General features: G+C 43.0%; 2 protein-coding genes across 2 annotated transcripts; both read right to left on the bottom strand.

Annotated features, from left to right (window-relative positions):
- Window positions 1–690: 690 nt before the first annotated feature.
- On the bottom strand, window positions 691–15150 carry LOC143319482 (procollagen galactosyltransferase 1-like). Its single transcript, XM_076728502.1, has 12 exons — window positions 14554–15150; window positions 11566–11676; window positions 11357–11474; window positions 9891–10025; window positions 8147–8351; window positions 7926–8045; window positions 5023–5099; window positions 4810–4916; window positions 4270–4402; window positions 3745–3872; window positions 1553–1759; window positions 691–1452 (listed from the first exon to the last, which is right to left on the bottom strand). The coding sequence occupies exons 1-12, from the start codon at window positions 14769–14771 to the stop codon at window positions 1182–1184; spliced, it is 1830 nt and encodes a 609-aa protein (XP_076584617.1). The 5' UTR covers window positions 14772–15150; the 3' UTR covers window positions 691–1181.
- A 2803-nt stretch (window positions 15151–17953) lies between these two features.
- Window positions 17954–20737, bottom strand: LOC143319008 (protein Niban 1-like). Its single transcript, XM_076727565.1, has 9 exons — window positions 20636–20737; window positions 20389–20503; window positions 20108–20269; window positions 19880–19995; window positions 19515–19619; window positions 19209–19371; window positions 18938–19128; window positions 18110–18227; window positions 17954–17961 (listed from the first exon to the last, which is right to left on the bottom strand). The coding sequence occupies exons 2-9, from the start codon at window positions 20405–20407 to the stop codon at window positions 17954–17956; spliced, it is 882 nt and encodes a 293-aa protein (XP_076583680.1). The 5' UTR covers window positions 20408–20503; window positions 20636–20737.
- Between the last annotated feature and the right edge of the window lie 599 nt (window positions 20738–21336).

Here is a 21336-nt window from a genome sequence, read left to right as displayed (position 1 = left end):
ATGTCTGCACTGAAATAAAACTGCTGTGTCGCCTAAAAAAAAAAAGAAGGTAGCGCAAAGTGTATTTTGATGTTTCAGCCGCTGCAGCTCAGACTAGACGTGAACCCACAATTTGTCAGTGCCACCATGTACTTTTAACTGAGCTTAAAGGGATCGACTATATCCCCTTGTAGTCCGAGCTAAATTCAGTACAACACAACCAAACTGGCCTTTCATTATAAAAGTTTTTATTCATTCTTTGGTTAAAAAAAGAGACACTCTGCAAAACACAGAGACAAACCATGAAAAGTTACTAAAAATCTATATTCGCTTGTTTTTCTGATCTTCAACAAACGGAATGCAACAAAAGTTGCAACTGATACATTCATGAGTGAAAAAATAGAAAAGGTTATTAAGTAACAGCTTTACTTCAATAACACACTGGTGACTTGGAGCTAAACACAACTGGCGATCAAGGGTTACAACGAGACATCGCTTCAGGCTGGGAACCACTGAGAGTGTAGCAGAGTGTAGTTCTGTGCAGAAGAGATGTAACATCATCTTTCAATATTTTAGAGGCTCCCATTCGAAACCCAAAACATTATGCAGCTTTAGCATGTAATTAGTTTTGGTGATGTGAAGTTGTTGAAATGTTACTAGAAGTCATTTAGAGACATTTAAGAGTTGGGCTAAATAATGCATCTTCTCCCGTTTCTTTTTCTTTCTTTTTTTTTTTGTTAAAAGGTACAGAAAGAGGGAATTTCTGTGTATAAAATGTGGTATTCAGTCTGGGAGAAATATTATTTCTTTAGAGGACCAGGCTGTGGTCAAGGGATGTGCGTTGGATGCAATAAATAAAACAGAAGCCGCTAGCTGACTCTTCAAGAGTTAAATCTACATCTAACCTCCTCTGTTCAGAGAAAGATCAAATAGTGGATAGATCAAATAATTCTATTTCATTGTGACTGTATGTATACGTGGGACAAATAAACTTGATCGATTGATTGGAGAGAAATGTATAAGGATAAGCATTTGTCCCTCATCTACTCTGCCTTCCCTCCGTCCTCTCCTGCATCCTGCTTTATTCCCTCCGTCTTATTCATTCCCCCCCCACTATCACAGCTTTGTTCTGTCTCCCTCATCCTTATCTCTGTATGCCAGAGTTCGCTCCCATCTCTCCTCCTCATGTCCTCTCCTCGTCATCACAGCTCGTCCCGTGTGCTCCAGTTCTCCAGTTCAGACTGCAGCACATCAGAGTTCTGGGCCTCAAAGCTCAGCTCCCCCTGCTCCTGCGTTTTCCTCGACTTGGCTCGGTCCCAGTCGGTTTTGACGGTCTCGTTGTCCCAGACCACCGATGTTTCCGTGTCGCTGATGTAGCCCGGGTCTCCTGTGTAATGGGTTGGATACACCAGAAGCGGCTCAGCAGAAAACGCGTGCAGGTCCCGACTCTCAAAGCGGTCCATGTACTCTGAACTGAGGAGTGAGAGCAGCGGGGACGCGGTCAGGTTAACAAGAGCTCGAAATGACAAGACAAATAAGAGGAACAGAAAGAGGATGAAGGGGTTTTACTCACACTGGATGTTTGTTGTACATGACAGGGAGGAACTCATCGACAGGAAGCATGTTTTTCAGAGGTTCGGCCCGAAGGAGTTTCTGGGCTCCTTGTAATGACAACATGTAGCCGAGTGTCCAGTAGGAATAGTCTGCCTCCACCAGATTGTGGATGTTCGGTACAGACGTCTCTGGGTGGTCCACCTGCATTCGCTTCCGTCCGATGTAACTGTGTTTCAGATAAGAGACAAAAAATATCACAAGCACTTAACTTGGAAGCCAGTTACAGCAACATTTATTACAGCATTTCAGACCTGAATGAACCCGGAGAGAACAGAATGGTGGAAGTTATCTTATGAGCCGCGTAGCAGCGTCTGATTTCATGTTACACTGTTCCACAACAGAGAAGCAGCATGGTCCTCTGTCAGTCATGAGACAAGAGTAGATGTTATGAATGCACTGTAATGAACTGAGTGTGTGGACTTATTGTCCATTCAGCAGTCAACAGCCCAAGTCACTACATCACAAAGCTTCCAGCAACATTCATTTCACCAAAGATGAGCTTTGCTCTGCTCTGACTGTGGACGTGGGCCACAATAAAAATGTAATTCCCCAAACAAAATGCAGTCATCATCCTTTCTTCCAGTCAATTACAGCTGCAAAGTGAGAGATTCTTCGACATAGAAACACTGGAGGCCCGTGGATAATGTAGCAGAACTATAAGTTATGGTTATGGCCATCAGTTTGAATTATTTAAATTGTGATTCTGAGAAGTCATGTTTTTATATTCAGTTTGGGACGGTGGATGGCTTTATGTAACACATTACCCATGAGCCTCCACCACCGCTATGAAAAAAAAGATGCCGATCAAAGAGGAAAATTAGAGTTGGAGCAAATTCAGAACAGTTCAGTTGGAACAAAACACTGCACCGCAGTTGATAAACTGAACAAAAAATTTACTTAAAAGCTAAAAGTGAGTTGATTTAAACGGCTGAATTTATTACACTGTATCACATATAACACCATTAACTGCAGGTTTTTAAGCTTTTAAATGCTTCTTGGGAGTCGTAGGACTGCTCAACTGACACCTTGATTCCACCGAGGCTCTTTGATGTTGTGTTTGCAACTCAGTGAAAAAAATGTAAGATGTTTTCTACTGGAGTTTTTCATTTCTGTGCAAATGATGGGAGATCTTTATGGCCATACAAGCTTTGGAGGCCCTGTCAGGCACCTGACCTGACTTTGTCCATGCAGAAAATGAACGCTACTTTTACGTCAGGAAACAGGTTTTCCGGTATCTGTTCATTACCATTGCTTTAATGGGACTAATTAAATGTCTCCATTCGTAATGTCCGGTGAAAACAGTTCCTGAATTAGATGTGAAAATATTTGGCCTGTACATGCTGTTTCCCTGCTGCTTCACTGATGTCCGCCCTCCCTCTCACTCCTCTCCTGATATTTTCACATCTAACTCGGCGAATGAAGGGTTTAATTTTTACCAAACGAGAGTTAATGAGCATTAGAACAGTGGACAGACCAAGAAGGTTTTGGTGAGTCATATTTTGTTTCTGTTGAGTTTGAACAAAATGTGTTTGAAAATGACTGTTTCTGTAAATGGAGTCTGGTGGCTTTGGCGAGGGAAATAGAGCAACTGTTCCTGGTGTAAAAAAAAGGATCTCTTGTAGTCTTTTACAAAAACGGATCCTTTCCATAATGTTGTCAGACACTTAGAATAACAATCTCAGCCTGTCACTTCCAAAACCAAACACTTTGAGTGGACGTACATGGACAGGGCTCAAATGCCTGGAAGGATTATATTGCAGCTATTGGCTGCAACACTCTCCCTCAATACTGGACCAATTTCAAAAACTGTTGTCCCCATTAGTCACTTCGAAACAAAAACATGGGCAAATAGAGTCCATAAACACAGACAATATTTGCCCGGATATTTCTCCCATTGGTCCAGGACACTGGAATCCAGGACATGTGAACCGGCACCAGTTTTTTTTTAACGGAAACTCTGTTCGAAAATAACTCGCCCCACTTTGTTATCCTCACACAGTAGTGCGATGCTGACTTGCATGCATTTTCTATATCGGATCAGTGGTGTCTGAGATATCATGTGTGACAGATGGGCAGATTTCAGCACAGGGGGACGATAATCCTCTCTGTTAACGACATCATGCTTTTCTCCTGTTCTGAAGCGTCACTCACATGAGATCCCAGTCCAGCTTGTGCGTCGTCACCTCCTGCAGCAGCGTCTGCAGACGCCGTTTGAAGAACACCTCGAAGCGGAGGTCGTCCTCGATGACCAGGGAGGTCGGCAGACCACGATCTACTATCTACGCACACACACACACACACACAAACACACACACACACACACACACACACACAAACACATGAATTTAGTGATGATGGTGAGCTGGCACAAGCTTTACTGTGATGGAGAAGTTTCTTCAGTCCTTTACTGGTATGTTCAAAATAATTACAAGGATAGAACTATTCACATTTGTTTGTTTGTTTGTTTGTTTGTTTGTTTTGGCTTTTTTTGTGAAAAGTTGGTGTTCAAAAACCTTGTATCACAAAAGGCAGTACATTTGTTGAAACATAACATAACATTACACCCACTAAGCTGCGCTTCCGCACGCAGAGTTACTCTGTTTTCAGTAGTTAATGTTATCTACCATGTATGTACAGATAGACACAGAGGGCCTACCGCCTGTCCAAGGATCTCACCTCCTTCCAGATGTTGTAATGAGAGAGGAAACAACCCAGTTCCCCCTTGGTGAGAGGCCGACCGTGATAAGGGTCTTTGTATCCCGGCAGCATCTGAATCCCCATGGACTCTATATCAGTCTTGTTCAGAGCTCTGAGAGAAGGAGACGGGATACACGAAGAGATTAGACATGGAAACAATAAATCACATGGATGTGATGTGTGTCGTCTTCAATAAAGAGTTCAATAAAAAGAAAAGCCTTGAAGATGGTATGACAGTTTTTTAAAAATCAGGTAATAGGAGAAACAATTCTATAAAACACGACACAGCCTAATAACCGGAGAGCCTACATAAAGATTAGAGCGACATTTTCCTCACAGATACGCAGACGCGCTCAAATTACGTGTTCAGAGAATCTTTAAATGACAGCATGCTCCCACTACTCTTCACCTTGTTGTTTGTCTCAGCTCAGCCTTCCTACATCAATCTACACGGCATGTTGCAGAGGCACAAATCAGGAAGACACAGGCAGTGGGGGAGGAACAAGATGGGATACGTACTTGCCATCCACAGCAGCAACAACCTTACAGCTGAGCTCCTGTTCGTACAGCGCTCGTAGCATTCGCTCACGACGGTCAGATCTCCGCACCAGATTGATCATAAACACCTGGGTGCACACAAAGGCAGAAACTCACACACGTGTGTCGCTTATTGTGTGTGTATTTATGGGTGTGTGTGTGTGTGTGTGTGTGTGTGTGTGTGTGTGTCTGTACCTCATCAAAGCCCATCTTGTTAGGCTGTTTGGGAGGAAGAGACAGGAAGCTGGAGGGCTCCAATGGAGGATTTTTCACTTTCAAAGAAAAAAAAGGGGGGGGGGGGGTAAGGTTACAAAGAGAATTAGTAATGTGTTGAAACAGGGGCTCCCAAACAGAGGTACAGGGGTCCTCAGGAGATTCCCAAGGAGCTCTCAAAAATGAACCAAAGTTTAGCTTTTGCTTTGATTTTACATGCTAGAATTTAGCCAGACAACAATGTGATTAACAATGACTATTCTATTATTAGTAGCAGTATTCATGACCTGGGTTTCACAGTCAACCCTACTGGTCCTTCCTCTCCTGTGATACATACATGCTGTGCAAAGAGTGCAGTATATATAGTAGGATATAATGTAAGAAAAGAGGGACCATGCCCTAATTCTGATAGCATGGAATCTATTTCGGGAGTCCCTGAATTATGGGGACATAATCTATCACATTTCATTTCCATTTTAATAGCACTCTTTTGTGCGCTCTTTCCTCTTCTTTTGTACTGTATGTATCATCCAAACAGCCTTCCACAGCTTACTGTAACTGCCAATGTCTCAAACAGAGAAAATAAAAAAACTAGCTGCACACACATTTTTAGTAGAGAAAGGTTTCTGTCATTCGCACGACATGCGCAAAGTCTACAGTTAACTTGAATTTACTGACATTATCCCCCGGACATGATATCAAGTGTCTGCGTAACATCCACTTCCTGAACGACACGAGCAATAAGCCGCATGAATTTGCCACCAAATTTAGGCACCCCAACATTTCGGTTACTGTGAATAGCTAAGTGGGTTTCCACACAGCAAGTTAAAGATGACACATTCCTTAAATATCTTAAACAAGATTATTTTCATATTTCCATTTTTTTATAGTTTCAAAATCACATAACAGCAAACGGGCCTGAAGCAAAAAGACCCTGCATGGTGAGTGCTTTGTAACACCCCCTTTGGCAAGTATCACAACATTTTGTAGCCAACTAAGAGTCTTTCAGTTCTTGTTTGGGGGATTTTCAACCATTTTTCTTTCAAAAACCTTGTACTTCTGTGAGATTTGTGGGCCGTCTTCCATGCACTGCTCTTCTGACGTCTATCCACAGATTTTTGATGATGTTCAGGTCGGGGGGGCTGGGAAGGCCATGGCAAGACCTTCAGCTCGCGCCTCTTGAGGTGGTCCATTGTGGATTGTATGAGGTCTGTTTAGGATCATTATCCTGCTATAGAACCATCTCTTTTCATCTACAGCTTTTTTACAGATTGTCTGATGTTTGCTTCCAGAATTTGCTGTTATTTAATTAAATGTATTCTTCCTTCTACCAGTGAAATGTTCCTCCGTGCTACTGGCTGCAACACAAGCCTAAAACATGATCGATCCACCCCCATGCTTGACAGTTGGAGAGGTGTTCTGCTCATGATTTTTTTTTTTTTTTTCCTCCAAACATATCTTTGCTCATTGCTGCCAGAAAGTTCTATTTTATCTTCATCAGTCCACGGGACTCGATTCCAAAATGCATCAGACTACATTACATGTTCCTTTGATAACTTCTGATGCTGAATTTTGTGGTGAGGCAGCAGGAAGGTTTTCTTCTGACGACTCTTCCATGAAGGTCATATTTGTGCAGGTGTCACTGCACAGTGGAACAGTGCAGCACCACCTCAGACTGCTCAATCTTCATAAAGGTCTTCTGTAGTCAAACAAGTGGTTTGATTTCCCTATTAAGCAATCCAACAAGCAGTTATGTCTGAAGATTTTCCTGATCTTCCAGCCCTCGACTCAACCTCCACCATTTCTGTTAACTACCATTTCTTAATTGCATTACGAACTGAGGAAACAGCTACCGGAAAACACTTTGTCATCTTCTTACAGCCTTCTCCTGCTTTGTGGGCATCATTTATGCTGGGCAGCTGCTCAGAGGAGCCCGTGGGCGCTGATTGTTGGGACAAGATTGGAGGTGTGACTATTTAAAAAGCTTTCATCGTTTGGCCTTTCCTTATGATGACTGTGATCAAGCCATAGCCATAACAAGCTGATAAAGGCCAGAGACCTTAATAAAAGTTATGTGAGGGCTCAAATCTCTTGGGGTGCCAAAATGTCTGCATGGTGCTCTTTTCCTAAAACTGTACAAAACAAACATAAGGCAGTTATCTGTCTGAAAATGTTGACGAAGATGTTTCATCTTTAACTGTATGAATTTTGAGTCGATCATTTACTCATTTAAACATTCACGGTAACAGAAGCTTTGCATGCCACTGTGTTAGTTAAAAACGAGAACCCGATTCACACAGGACTAATGCTACCATGTGACCTCTGTGTTTGGGGATATATGGGGGGTAATTTGGATTTTTTACTTTAATTAAAAAAATTTATGGACATGACAGATTTGCAAGGAATTAAGATCATAGATGACCTCTGCAATTATTACAAATTACTTTGTCCCCAGGTAGTACCAGTCTTGTGAAAAAAGGGTTTAAGTTTAATTAAGTGTGTGGTTTTTAGGCAGAGGCATACACTTTATTTCTTTGCTATGTAACTCGATATCTCTATAACTCAATGTAACTTTAGAGCTGCGAGCTACTTCCAGAAACCCTTTTCATAAAAAATCCAGTTCAGCTAGACAGGTTGGAGAAATCCATTAAATGCAAAACCTGCAGACGAGCACAACATGAGACTGCAAGTTGAAGATGAAAGTGGACTAACACCAGATCAGTCCATTTAAAACCAACAAACTCCCATTGTAAAAAGACATAATAAGGTGTAATCACAGCCGAGTGTCTGTTTAAGTGCTTTATCACAAGCAAACACGCTCCCTTTTGCTAAAACCGTGAAACACAAAGAAATCATTCTGGTCTTTCTGGGCGCTCTTGACTCACCCATGACCTCAAGCTGAGTATGCAAGAAGCTCTCCAGCTCATCCTGCAAGGTTGCGTGGGAGGGCATTGGAACTGGAAAATACCCATAAGTTTCTTTGTTGCACACGTACATCTGCACATCTGAAAAGAAAAAAAGAGGAAAACATTCTTACAAAACACGTCTGGAAAGACATTTAACCAGCCCTCTGATAACAAATCCACCCGTGTTGCATTTGTCGCACCTGCCATGCGAGCTGAGTAGGCAAAGACGATGACGTCATCCAGGGGCCAGCTGTACTCCGGGTGTGGTGGATAAAAAGCCAGCTGACGAGAGGCCTCTTTCTGTAGGTCCACCAGGTAGGTCGAGTGGACCATCGGTACAGCGAAACAGCCGCGACGTTCCCGCTTACGGATAGGCATGTAGGCTGGTGTACGCTTGTAATAACCCTGCAGAGAGTGCACATGAACACTGTGCTATTCAAGAGGAACTGGATCTTAGACTTGATTGAGAAAATCAGCTGTCCCCAGTCTGCGATGTACGTCTCTGTGAGTTTACAGGAAGACATATCTGAATCTCCATGTCCTGATAGACATGCTTATTGCCTTTTGGCTACAGGCCCGTTAATTGTCATGGAAGAAAATGTTCTTTGCAGGAATCAGAGAGGCAGACTCTTGGTTTGAGTTGGTTGATTTCGTGCTGGAGGACAGACAATGTCCACATGTCTACTCTGGTTTGAAAGGAAGCTGAGATGTATCCTATCTAGACAGAAATAGATCACAGACAGAACTGTTTCCAAGATCTGCAAATAAAGATGCAAGTCTGTCAAAGTCACTTTGATAAAAAATTGAAAAAAAAAATTCAATTCCACACTGTCAAATCTTTACAAAAAAGATAAGAAGAAGAAGAAGAATGAGGAATGAGATATATCTCAATTAAAATATACTGAGGCCTACAGTTTTGAGTAAGTTTTGTCAGCAGCACAAACAGCAGAAGTAACAGACTGAGAAGGTGGAGCAAGTTAAACATAATGAGCTGAGTACCAGCCATACACTCTGCTGACAGATCAGCTAAGCCTCAGTTCACCTCTGAGACAAATCATTCACACACTGAATACAATATAAATAAGAAAACTCACCTCCGCCTTCAAATTCAAACTCATTCACAGTGTTTCTGAAGTGAGTTACTTGCACAAATTTGATCTCCTCATGCATAAGAAAAAAACATCAAGTGTAAAATTTGTACAAGATCATATTTCTGTGTTATGGGGGCGGCAAGAGATGTGCTCCATTATTCAGCAGGACGACATGAAAAGTGACATTTTACTCGCTATCAGTAACCCACAGAGTTCAGAGCAGACATTTATCTGGATTGCATTATTCATCAAAAGGTGTAAAAGAAATGTTTTTTACACTAACATTATACAGAGGCTACGTCTGATAAATAATCCTCAAAGTCTGTCAGCTGAGTTTGTGTGTTAGAGTGAAACAGGATGCTGGTGGAAACTTTGTTATGTGTTGTTATGCAACAATACAAAGAAGAAGAAATCCCCATTTCTTTTTCTACAGCTGTGCTAACATGCAGCTCATCATTTCAGGGCCATGCATAATATTTGTACAATAGTCTTACAGGGATTTCTGATTGGGTGTGACAATTTTAAGGTGGCCTAAAACCCAGATTCCCATAAAGCTGGGATGCTGTGTACAGCTGTGCTGCCAGTGAACCTGTTTACCTGTGGAACGGTCCAAACAGGAACATTAAACATTAAATATATTGTCTTTGTACTGAGTATATGTAAAAAAAAAAAAAAAAAAGAAGATTATACTTTTGTTTGCCAGGTTTCAAAGAGCAGAATATTTATACCACCCTCATGAAGGATACATGACATGTTTAAATCTGGTGCAAAGGATGTGAAGGAACCTGAAGTACCTGAATCTGTTATACAGGTGTGAGCGGTTCACAGCATAAAAACAAAACATCGGCGGTACCTGTGAAGTCATGCCGCACCAGAAGTTGGAGTACGCAGCTCTTGACTCCAGCATGGGTGCTACAACAGTCTTGTTCTCGCTCATCAGCTTCCGCAACACATCCGGCCTGATGAGCAGGTTGTCACAGTCAGCCACCTGCAGACGGAGGAGAAGGGCACAATATTGACGACGGCTGCACACACGCGTGCACATGCAAGCGCACACAAAATGTCAACTGCTGCCACTAAATGATTGATTGGACCACAGCAACATGGTTCACCGAGAGCCGTGAGCATTCGCAGCTCTTTCCTCGCCCGCTTCGTCTCACAGCTCAGAGCCTCCAACGAGCCCGGCAAACAGACTGCACTTGTATTTGCTGCAGGCTTTTCTGTACTCTGGTGTATTTACTAAAAATGCTGTTCCGTGTCCAGAGAAGAATGTTTTTTTTTTTCTTTTTTTTTCCAAAGCCAAAACATTTAATCGTGGTGTGCGTTTGATGTGTTTCACCACGAGCAGTAAATGAAGATGGCTCACAGTCAAACCGCATTTTCGTCAGCCAGAATATTTGTTCCACGTGTGTTTCATCACAAATCAGTAAAAAGAAAATTCACGACAGAATTGCCAAAAATATGTCTGAAGCAGTTTAGACGCGTTGCATGTTTGTTCACCAGAGACGACTGACAAATGTATTTTTCAACTGTAAACTCCTGCTCAGTACACATGTTGGTCACAGCTGTTTAATAACCAGATTTAAAGAATCCTTATGAAAGACTTTGTTCATGATAGCTGTGTTTGTTAAAAAAAATCAAAATACCCTCAAATATCAACATGCATTTTTCATATTTTACAGGAAGTAAACAACTTTTGGCAGGCAGGCGGTGTTAAAATCAAGACACCTGTTAAAAATTTACATTTTAACTAACCATCAAAGGTAACCGCTGACCTTGGAAATACGAGCGTTACAAAAAAAAAAAAAAAAACGACTCGACGTCTACTCGCAAGCCTTTTCCGCGGATTAAAAGCTTGAGGAAAACATTTTAACAATGTGCATGTGATGTATTAACATGCAGGTAACCATAGCAACAAGGCTTCACCCACCGTCTCCTGTACTTTATGATACGAGCACAGATCTTTCTGCGCTACTCTGCATTACTTTAAATATGCTGGAACAAAATGGCACTTTATAACAGACAACTGTGAAAAAACACTCTCCTTCTCTGCGTTAGAGCTTAAAACAAAATAGAAATTAAAAGTTTAAATAAGTCTGTACCAGCGAGAGGTCGTTGAAAATGTCTACTGGTCACTGATTTTGTCACTTGACTGCAGTTCCTTTTGCCTCCTTCCTCCCTATAAGCAGGTGTAGGCGGTGGATGAATCAGCTCATACTTATCCACATCTCCTCACACATCTGACCCAGAGTCAGAGACACCTCTGAGAGTACATAAGACGAAGAGGCTCGTGAAGCTGTTGAGTGGATGATAACATACCAGGAGGTAGTCGGCCCAGATCTCACGGGCGGTCTCCAGCGCTGCCTGGCGGAGCTTCATTACATGTTCATAACGAAGATTATTCCAGTGCTTAGGCCCTCCCTCGTCCTCAAAGGCTCTGAGACGTGCACAGACAGACCCGTTCAGTAATCTTCTTACATCACTCGCTCACACACTCACACACACACACACACATAGACATACTGTACCTTTGTTCATCATCAGGCCTCCACTCCACATAGTGATAATAATTCTGCACCTTGATGAGCCACTCTCTCAGGATGGCTGTGGTGTTATCTATGTTGTGATCTGTCGCCACCCTGTGGGAGGACGACAGACAGCAGAGAGAGACACAGAGGCCGTGACTGAGGAGCGCACCTCGGTCAGCAGTACCACCAGCTGAGCAACATATTCTCCTCAATGATCCCATGTTACTTTGTCTTAGGGGTACATATGTGGAAAAAACTTCTATCACTGTGTGCCCAGTTTTCTGTTACTGACAGTGACAGCAAACCTTCTGTATGATAATGTTGTATTTATAAATATTAACCAGCAGTTATTATTCTGTCACTCACAGTCTCACTGCAGGAGCTCCATTATTTCCTGGTCCTGATCTGCTCAATTCATTTATTACAGTGAGCTCATGTCTCTACATAAATAATGCTTCTACTTATAGTAAGAAGTGCTGTGTATTTATACGCTCCTGTTGCCTTTCACGTAGACGAATGAGCCCAATCAGCTCAATAAACTGAGGTATGCAGATTTTAAATTAAAGCAAAAAAAAAAAAAAAAAACCACACTGGCATCTGATTGGTACTCAGTGTTTAGGTATTGGAAAATGTATTCTCAACAGCATTTTGGAAAAGTTTGAATCCTGATATAGAAAGTAATTAATCAAGCAAGTATGCAAAGCATTTGAATTTTACAGCTTCTCAAATGTGAGAATTGAAGCTGTTTTTCTCTCTTATGTAATTATACATACAGCCTGCATAATGAGTCACTGTTCATTTATTCGAGCTAAAACACTCAAATATCACTCAACTGCAGCACAGCCTTAAAGCTGAAATTTATTTGGGGGGGGGGGCTATTTGTGGGCAGCAGAACAAGCTGAAATCAAAACACTGGCAAATTACAGTAATTAGCGAATGATTACAGTCAATTACATCCATTTTAACCATTTTTGCTTGTATGAAAACACTGATTACTGCAGCTTTAATGAAGACGACAACATTTAAGATACATCTCGATATAACCGGACCACACTGAATTCTTTATCCAATATTGATATAATATTTATCACCCATCTCTACTTTTGGCTTTTCATCCTCTGAGGGTTTTGCTGTCATTAGAGTTGCACATCACTAATGTCAGGCGTGGACAAAGAAGAACAAAGACAGACAATAGGGGCTAAGAAGGGGAGGAGCGGCATTCGTCTGCTGTCTGTGTTATCATAACAAATCTCGGTGTGTGTCAGTGAGGGGCACAAAAACACCCGCAAGAGAGAGAAAGAATGTGTAAATATGAGAGAAGTGGATCTACTCCCAGCCCTGTCGCGTACTGAGTGACAGTCGGCGTGCTGCAGGTTTTAGTTTCCCATCTGTCTGTGGCGTTTTAACACTGCAGTGCTGGTACAGCACCTACATGTGACCGGCTCACCCATCCATCTTCTTCCTCTCTCTGAACCCGTCTACCTCTCCCTCTCTGACTGCTGCGGAGTTTGAATGAGCAGAGGCAGTGAATAAAAATGGGTTTATTGACAGTAAATATTTGGGATTGCTTGCATGCCGGCAATAGAGCCATGCCTAAAGGATAAGAGCGCTGAGAAAGGGGCAGGGGGCTGAAAATGGAAGATTAATGGATTGATTATATCCATCCTGCATGTCCCTACAGAACAGACACACGCATACACACGAGGCAGTGTCAATGTATGTGTGTCTCTGCGGCCGCTTGCCAAGTGCTCCATCTTAACCTGTCAGGCTGATAACTGCAGGTATCGACAGGTGGCTGGCGAGCTGCTCAGTTTATGTCTTTTACGTTGCATTTCACAACTTTTTATGTCTGCTCTTCCACCGAGGGAAGAGACATGTTGCAGATCAAAGCAGCCACGCAGAAAACTGAGCTCTGGCTGCCACATGCGCATAGTTAGACTCGGGCACAGAGGCTGAATTTTTGTCTCAGGGACGAGGAGAAAAGCTCAACATCCGGGCTGGTTTGTTTTAAGAGACTCACGGACACTTGAATTCCTCATTCCAGCTGCCACTGAAAAAGTTCAATTCAACATTCACTCCCAGACCAAGCAAAGCACCCTCTTGGATCGAACAAGCAACTCATAGGAGAGAATGATTAATTTTAATCCACATTCACGCAGTCCCATTAAACACAGCCCTGCTTGAGGCTGTTGCCAAGACATCTAATCTCACCTGTCAGATCTGAACGCTGATGAACAGATTAACTTGATCTTTGAAGACAGATCTATTGGCACGGGATCAAAATGAGAAGAGGAAGCGAGCAGCGCTGTAGACAAGAATAAAGTGGAAGGCTGGGGGCTTGGTGACAGAGCAACAGGCTGAGGGAAAGGAAGGTAAATCCTGCAGAGGATAGTTATATAGACAGCTTCCCACAGAGACACATCTACGTGGATTTATAACATTTTTCTAACAGTATTGGTTTTGTTTCCAGTCGAGTCTGCAGGAAGACGATGAGGAAGGGGAAGAGGGAGGGGAAAGAAAGCGGGGGGAAAAAAGGGAGGAGTAGAGGGGGAAAAACCGGAGGGGCGACGAGAAAGATCTATGACTGAATGGAATCTTTCATGGACACGATTCTGCTGCTGCAACGCGCCCTCCGCGCGCCGCAACCGGGGCCAAGTCCTGACAGCAGCCCGGCGAGCGTGGAACCACGCTGCTTTAATTTTCACTCACTTCACTGCATACGTGTGGAGATAAGGCGCTCGTGCGTCTACCTACATCTTCATAATAACACAGCGGCCCCCACCTAGCCCAAACTCACAAGCGCACGCGCAAACGCACGCAGAGTTTTCCTGTGTCTACACGGGCTTGACGTGTCCCTGGTGCTCCCGAGCTCACACTGATGTTAAATTAGCACTTTGCTGCCAATTTAATATTCCTAAAATAATTGTAAAAGTTTTGATATGACATAGACTGACATTCCCTGTTATTCCCCAAACTGTTGGCACTCACCAAAGCGCAATGCGGTCCTTCGGGTAGTCGAGGCGCTCGATTGTCCCGAGGAACAGCGGCAGAGAGTGCGCTGAGTTGCGGCAGACCAGAGCGATGACGACCCGGGGAGCGAGGAGCGGAGACTCGGGGCTCCAGCGCTCCTCGGGGAAATATCCCCGGCTCGGGCCCAGCAGGAGAACGAACAGCAGGGCAGGCAGTAGCGAGGTGACCCGGAGCATGGCAGGGGAGAGAAACTCGTTGGTGACACGGCGGACAGAGAAGGGCAAGGAGGATGTAGAGAACCGAGGGTCCCGCTGTTGTGTTATGCCGACAGTGGGTACATGGCGGAGTACCTCGTCTGGAGGAGCTGGCTGAATTAAAGGGCAGGTCTGGATTGGTTAAAGGGGAATTCGCTCTTCTCACAATACAGACGAAAGCCCTCCTTTCTGTGCCCTGGTGAAAATGAAGCATACCATAGTTTATCAGGTTTGGGTTTAAGCTGACTTATATTTGATAAAAGAACAACTTCTGTGTCCTCTAAGGCCAAGCAGAGTACCAGGCTTCCCTCCGCGATGTGCGGTCCTTCCCTTTAAGAACAGATCCAGCTGTAGAGGCAGAGGGTTCGCTCCATTTGTGTACGCTGGTGCACCGCTGAACGAACACACGGCGGCTTTCAAAGTAGATAGTAGTCTGCCAGCCAGAGACAGCAACCACGTTAATTGTCAGATGACAAAACAAACAACAATGTCAGCCTACAGGTCAAAAACCATGGCAGCTTGACAAATAGTTGCTAACGTGGACAGTGATGGCGTTGTAATGGTGCGGACCCGCATCGAGAGCGATATATGGGCGTTTCCCTGTGTTCAATAGACTGTAGGCTTGTCCTTCTGTAGGATTATTGATACTGTTGGAAAGAGTTGTTTAAAAAAAGTGTTTAATCAGTTTTTTTTAATTATTATTTTTTCGTATGCAGGATTTTAGAGACAGGGAGAGCTAAAAGTATGCGGTACTCGATATTGATGATATGTGATATGATATCAAGTGGAAAGCAGCTCAAAGTGAAAAATATGTCTACAAAACACAAAACAACATTATACCCGTAAAAGTTGATTGTTACAGCACAGCAGTTGAAAACAACACAAGGCGAATGTGCTGTGTGCTTTCATGAGAGACAGTGGGTCTACCAATAAAGGTGATTTTTATTGTCGATTAATCTGTGGATTCATTTTTAAGTCGTTTATTAATTGTTTAGTCTAAAATGTCAGAAAATGGTGGCAAATGCTTATCACAGTTTCCCAGAGCTCAAGGAATAGTTTCAAAGTGCTTGTTTTGTCTGATTCTTTCCAGAATCCAAAGATATTCATTCCTCTGTGAGAAGAGAAAAGCAAGTAATTCCCACGTCTGAGAAGCTGGACTTTTGGGTAATAAACATCTTAAACTATTGACTGATTATGAAAATAGTTGCTGATTTATTTTCTGTCCATTGACTGATTATGATAGAAATTTGTTGGACATAAAGGAATCTTTAGTTTGTCCATTGACATGATAAGCTAATGTGACCGTCATCTTCAGAGTCCCTCACACTTGGCATCCTTTATTTTGGTAGACATGTGCCCGGATGGAAAGATAAGATGAGATGGGACCTTGGAGATGTCCCAGACTCCCCTGATAATACTGAATGAGAAACAACATTGACTGAGGGTCAACCACATTGTTTTGCCTCATCCCTGGTGGTGTGATTGTATGTGATTCAGTATGATGTGTCCTTTTTTCCCATCCCAAGTGTTTAAAATAGAGTCAAATTCCTTGCATATGCACACAAACTTGGCCGATAAATACGATTCTAATTCTGATGAAGCTGAGTGTTATGTTACTTTAAGCTCTTGGTATTTTGACTCGGTCCATATATACTGATGATCTTCTCTGACATCAGGTTTGTGTTGCAATAAACGTAGAAAGTCGAGTAAGGACAACTGTGGCGTTTAGAGTTATTCGTTTATTCATCAGAGTGAAAATCGACCAAAAGTACAAGTTCTTCCACATCATTGATGTGTTTGCTGTCTGTAACCTCACTGCTAGATGCCACTAAATTTAACCATTAAGCAGACATACAGCAGCAGAAGTACAGTGAGGTTAGCAGGTTCATGTTTTAGAATATTCTCTTCATTCTTTAATCCATTCAGTTTAATTAATAGTACATTTTAGAGTATCAATACCTGCTGATATCATGATATAGCTGTGAATTTATTCCCTTTCTTTGTGTGTCTTTGTTGTCAAAAAATATGCAAATTTACATAAACATACACAGGACAGAGATTATGACACGTACCTGTATTATGCTTTATTACACTCACGCTGGCTTTGTTCTACAGTTCATTCATGGCTCAGTGAGATGGACATATTCTCCAGCGTCGAGCAGTGCAGGCATGAGGTTTTCAGACTTTTCTGCATTAGCCAAAGAGTTATCCAGCTCAGACGTGGTGTTCGGTGTGAGTGTTTCAGGTCCCGAGGTAGAGCCTTCAATGGTTTGGCAGAAGCTCCTCTGACATCTGCAGTCACCAGGAGTTAGCAGGCTGTGGTCCACTGGCTCTGAGAAACTAGTGCTGGAGCTGCAGGAGCCACTGGGATTGACAGGGAGAGGCATGCACTGCTGTGGCAGGAAGTACCTCATCACTGCAGGAGAAAGAACACAAATGTATACACAGCTGTTTGCTGAATATATAATATAGGCATTACATCCTTGAAAAGGTAGTAAACAGAGGCCCATATTTACAGTACGAAACTAAAAAAAAAAAAAAAAAACAGTAACTCCAAAAACTCTCATCACACACTGTACCTGACTGGATATAAGAGGTCAGTTGGTTTCTCAGGATGGAGTGGAAGATGGTGTCAGGATGGATGAAGAGGGCTTGTTCCGAGTTCAGCATGACATGATACCGAGACAGATCCTAAAACCAAGGAGAGGTGCCTTTGGTGTGAAGACCAAAATTTTAACACTAAACATGAAGTCCACACATAAAGACACATACCTGCTCACCCACTCCTTGTGTAAATGCTGGTAGTGTCATCTGCTGGATCACCTCCAGAATTAACTGAGATCGGAGAGCCAGCAGTTCTGTTTCCAGGTGCTGTGTTGGTTTGCATTGTGTGTGTGTGCGTGTGTGTGTGTGTGTGTGTGTGTGTGTGTGTGTGTGTGTGTGTGTGTGAGTGAGAGAGAGAGAGAGAGAGAGAGAGAGGCACAGACAGAGAAAATTGTATTTTGTTTGCAATTCAATAGAAGTGTGTTTGTCCCAAGCTCACCATGATACACACCTTTACCACTCTCTCTCTGACCCCACACAGCACCGCCGTGAGCTGAGAAGAGACTAAAGAAGAACATGGATATCGAGAGACCAACCTCCAGAACATCACAGTGCACGCATCAACTACCTGGAAGACAGAGACGGGGGGAGGGACGTGAGAGATGCCAGGGTTCATTTTGTAAATTCTTTAATTTACTGGATGCTCCAACATGTTTGGTAAATTACTTTGTAGAGAGCGTTCTGAGCTTTGAGAACCAAAGGTCTCCAGGCTCCACTCTGGACTCCCCACGTCTCCTGGAGCCACCTGTGGCGCTCCAAGCTCAACTCCAGCCTGTCCAGACACCGCCACATCCTGGCACCATCTGGACCGAGGCCACTCAGAGGCGACAGCACCTAAGATAAAGACAACTTCTGTACAGTGCCATGTATTGTGAATGAGCTGACTGTTGTTTTTTTGCTCACATTAGAGTGAAGAGCTACGTACAAGCGTCAAAAAATACTAAACAGATGATATATTCCACACTGATTTTAATGGAAGATGGTTAATGAGGTATCCACTTGTAGCTTAATATATTACTCTGAACCTTAGACTAGAAGAAACATGAGATGACCTTGCACTTGTGCCTCAAGCTTTGTAAACATTTTACGTTTCATCATATAATTATACAATTGAATAGCTGCCAGTCAAATAATGTGGTCTACAGAAACTATAAAAGCAACTCTCCTGCTGCCTGAGGGACGTTTTCATCAAAGACCTTTCTTCTGCTCTTTGTGCAAGACTAAGAAAATATTTGGCTACAGTCCTTACATCTAGAACAATTCACACCTTTGGCTTGTGACCATTTAAAATAAAGCCACGCTGTTTTGAAGTTAATCAGATTACGGCCTTAATGTGAATGCGAGTTGTCAGCAGTTCAACCAAACAGTGATTTTGCCTTTTCACATTATTTTATTGAAATATTTAAAAGGCCAGAAGAGCTGGAAGTATCAGGTATTTCATTCATTTCATTTTGGGACCATCAAAAGAAAAACATCAAAATTAGCATCTTAAAAACGTGAAGGAAACGGAGGTTGACTTTAAATGATACAACCACCCAATGCACCTCTTTTTTGATATCTTTCATGGATGTGCTTTTTGATGCCAGGTCTATGATTGCATCACATGTCTCCAGGAAGAATCGGCAGGTAAAAGCAAATCCATCACAGGTGGGCGTGGCCACTTCCTGCAGAGTGCGGTCGAGCTTCGGGATGATCACGTGGAGGAGAGAGTGTAACATCGGCTCACACATGTCCTCTAAGGTGAAAAGAGACGGATCCAGATGAACGACACAGTCTCATTTGACATCTTTGGACTTCACAGACACAAACGCACACCTGAGATCGTGTGAGTGATGTGGTCTTGCATCATACCGGCCTGTTGAAGCCCTGCAGAGATCAGTTTCTCCACATCAGAGCGATAAAGTGACAAGTCCTCCTTCACAGCGGCCATGGCAGCTTTTACCTGACATTTTGCTGTCCTGTAGACCTCAGCCCTCAACTGGCATGCATGCATAAATACACAGACTAGAGTTTAAGACAAAGATATGTAAGATGCATCTGTCCATTGCCTTCTACCTATGCATATGTATGTGTATGCTTAAGCTAAATTACATTGCACATATTACTTTTCCTTTCACTCACTCTGATCCAGGCGTTCCTCTTCCTCCTGCGATGTACAATGATCCTGGCAAATACTTGCTCCTTGAGGTAAGACATCACTTCTTCCATCACCATGCTTACCAACACCTGAACGACAAAGAGAGACAGAGGAAGAAGAAGCAGAAGGATGAAAGATGGGAAATACATGAGAGGCAACAAGGCTCACATGGTCAGAAAAGAAGGCAGCAAACAACAACATACTAATACAAGACAGCGTACAACATAAACCTTCTGTCTGATGACTAGTAGATCAGTTTAAGATGGTTAAACATTAGACCAAATGGTTTAGAAATGGACAGAGAGGGACAGAGGCTTAGAGGATGACGACTCGTGTGATGGCTGCTCACCTCTTCCTCATTGCCCACTGGCTGTACCTCTGTTTGACAGCTTCCTCTGAGCTTCTTCAAAGAAGACACAGCAGCTAAGAAGGCCCTGGATTCTGGTGAATCTTCACACCAGAGTGCTGACAGACAATACGTAATAAAAGGGAATGGATTGGGAAAAGAATAACTTTAAAAGTGGCATTGAAGCATGTGAAAATGTTGTGATTGGGAGCAGTGATAAGAGAACTACACCAGAGCTCTGATGATGTGCTGCGGCTCGTAGGATGTTGGCCCACCGTGTCTGCTCCTGGTACGATCCGGTGGCCAGACACACTGGGGCACTGTAAGGGTGCTGTATGAAGACAGGAAATGCTGTGGGGCAATCCCAACATACCAGTTTGTCACCTGATTTACCTGAAGCGTGCATGCACACAAAAGCACAGACATGTACGCACATTAAAGTGTGTTTGCAACAATGTGTACATTCCAGCTGCCTATAGACAATAAATAGAATCTGCAGTCTAAAAGCATACCTTTGATGTGTCGGCACATGTCATCCACTATCTCACAATGCTCTTGTACGGAGGTGCAGATATGACAGCCAGAAAGCACCAGCTCTGTCTTACACTCCCAACCACCTTCAAATACCTGCAGCATTCAAAGTCACATCCAACCCCACACACACACACACACACAGGACACACAATGTGCAGATCAAACTACAGTGAGAGAACCAGATGTAGGTCAGGTAGCAGATGGTTCCTGGATTTCTGTTTGTACCTGTTTGGACTCACGACTCTCGACTGCAAAGGTGTTGGTGACCTGTAGGTGGCGATGTGTCCAGATCCCATCTAGGTATTGAGGCAAAGTAACCTCGATCACAGTCCCAGCATTTGCGACAACATCCTGCAACACGGAGTAGAACAAGTTTGCTGAGATCTGCTGTTCACTTTTAACACTGTTGACACACATAATGCAGAGTTTTAACCTTAAAAATGTGCTGAGATAAATATTAAAGCATGAAATATTTGATGTTTTCTCACAGGATGCTGAATCAGAGGGCGAGGTGCAGTGGGCTTCACGTGTTTGTTCCTCATGTTGGTCAGAAGATTTGAGCTGAGGTGACGTTGGTAGAGAGGAGCCAGCGCCTCCATGATGTCAACAATGTGCTCTGTTGGTTCACAAAAGGAAAGACTCCAGCAAATCAATACCAGTTCATGCACGTGAAACATTAAAAGACAAATCTGATTAAATGAATGGAGAAATTATGCTTCCACAAGACATCATTGAATAGCTTGATGAGTATGAATCCATAGTGAACACCATGCTTTTGCCATCAGTCACCAGATCTCCACCAAATTCACAATCATCACACAGAATGTGGGAATATGTTGGTTTAATTTGTCACCAAAGCTAATCTGGAAATATTTATTTAAGAGATATTGTGTTAATTTGGCCATTGGACCTGTGTCCGTGTCTAC

This window comes from Chaetodon auriga, chromosome 4, assembly GCF_051107435.1.
Source record: "Chaetodon auriga isolate fChaAug3 chromosome 4, fChaAug3.hap1, whole genome shotgun sequence".
NCBI classification, from domain to species: domain Eukaryota; kingdom Metazoa; phylum Chordata; class Actinopteri; order Chaetodontiformes; family Chaetodontidae; genus Chaetodon; species Chaetodon auriga.
Note: the sequence above shows the minus strand (reverse complement) of the source record. Positions and strands in the feature narration are given on the sequence as shown.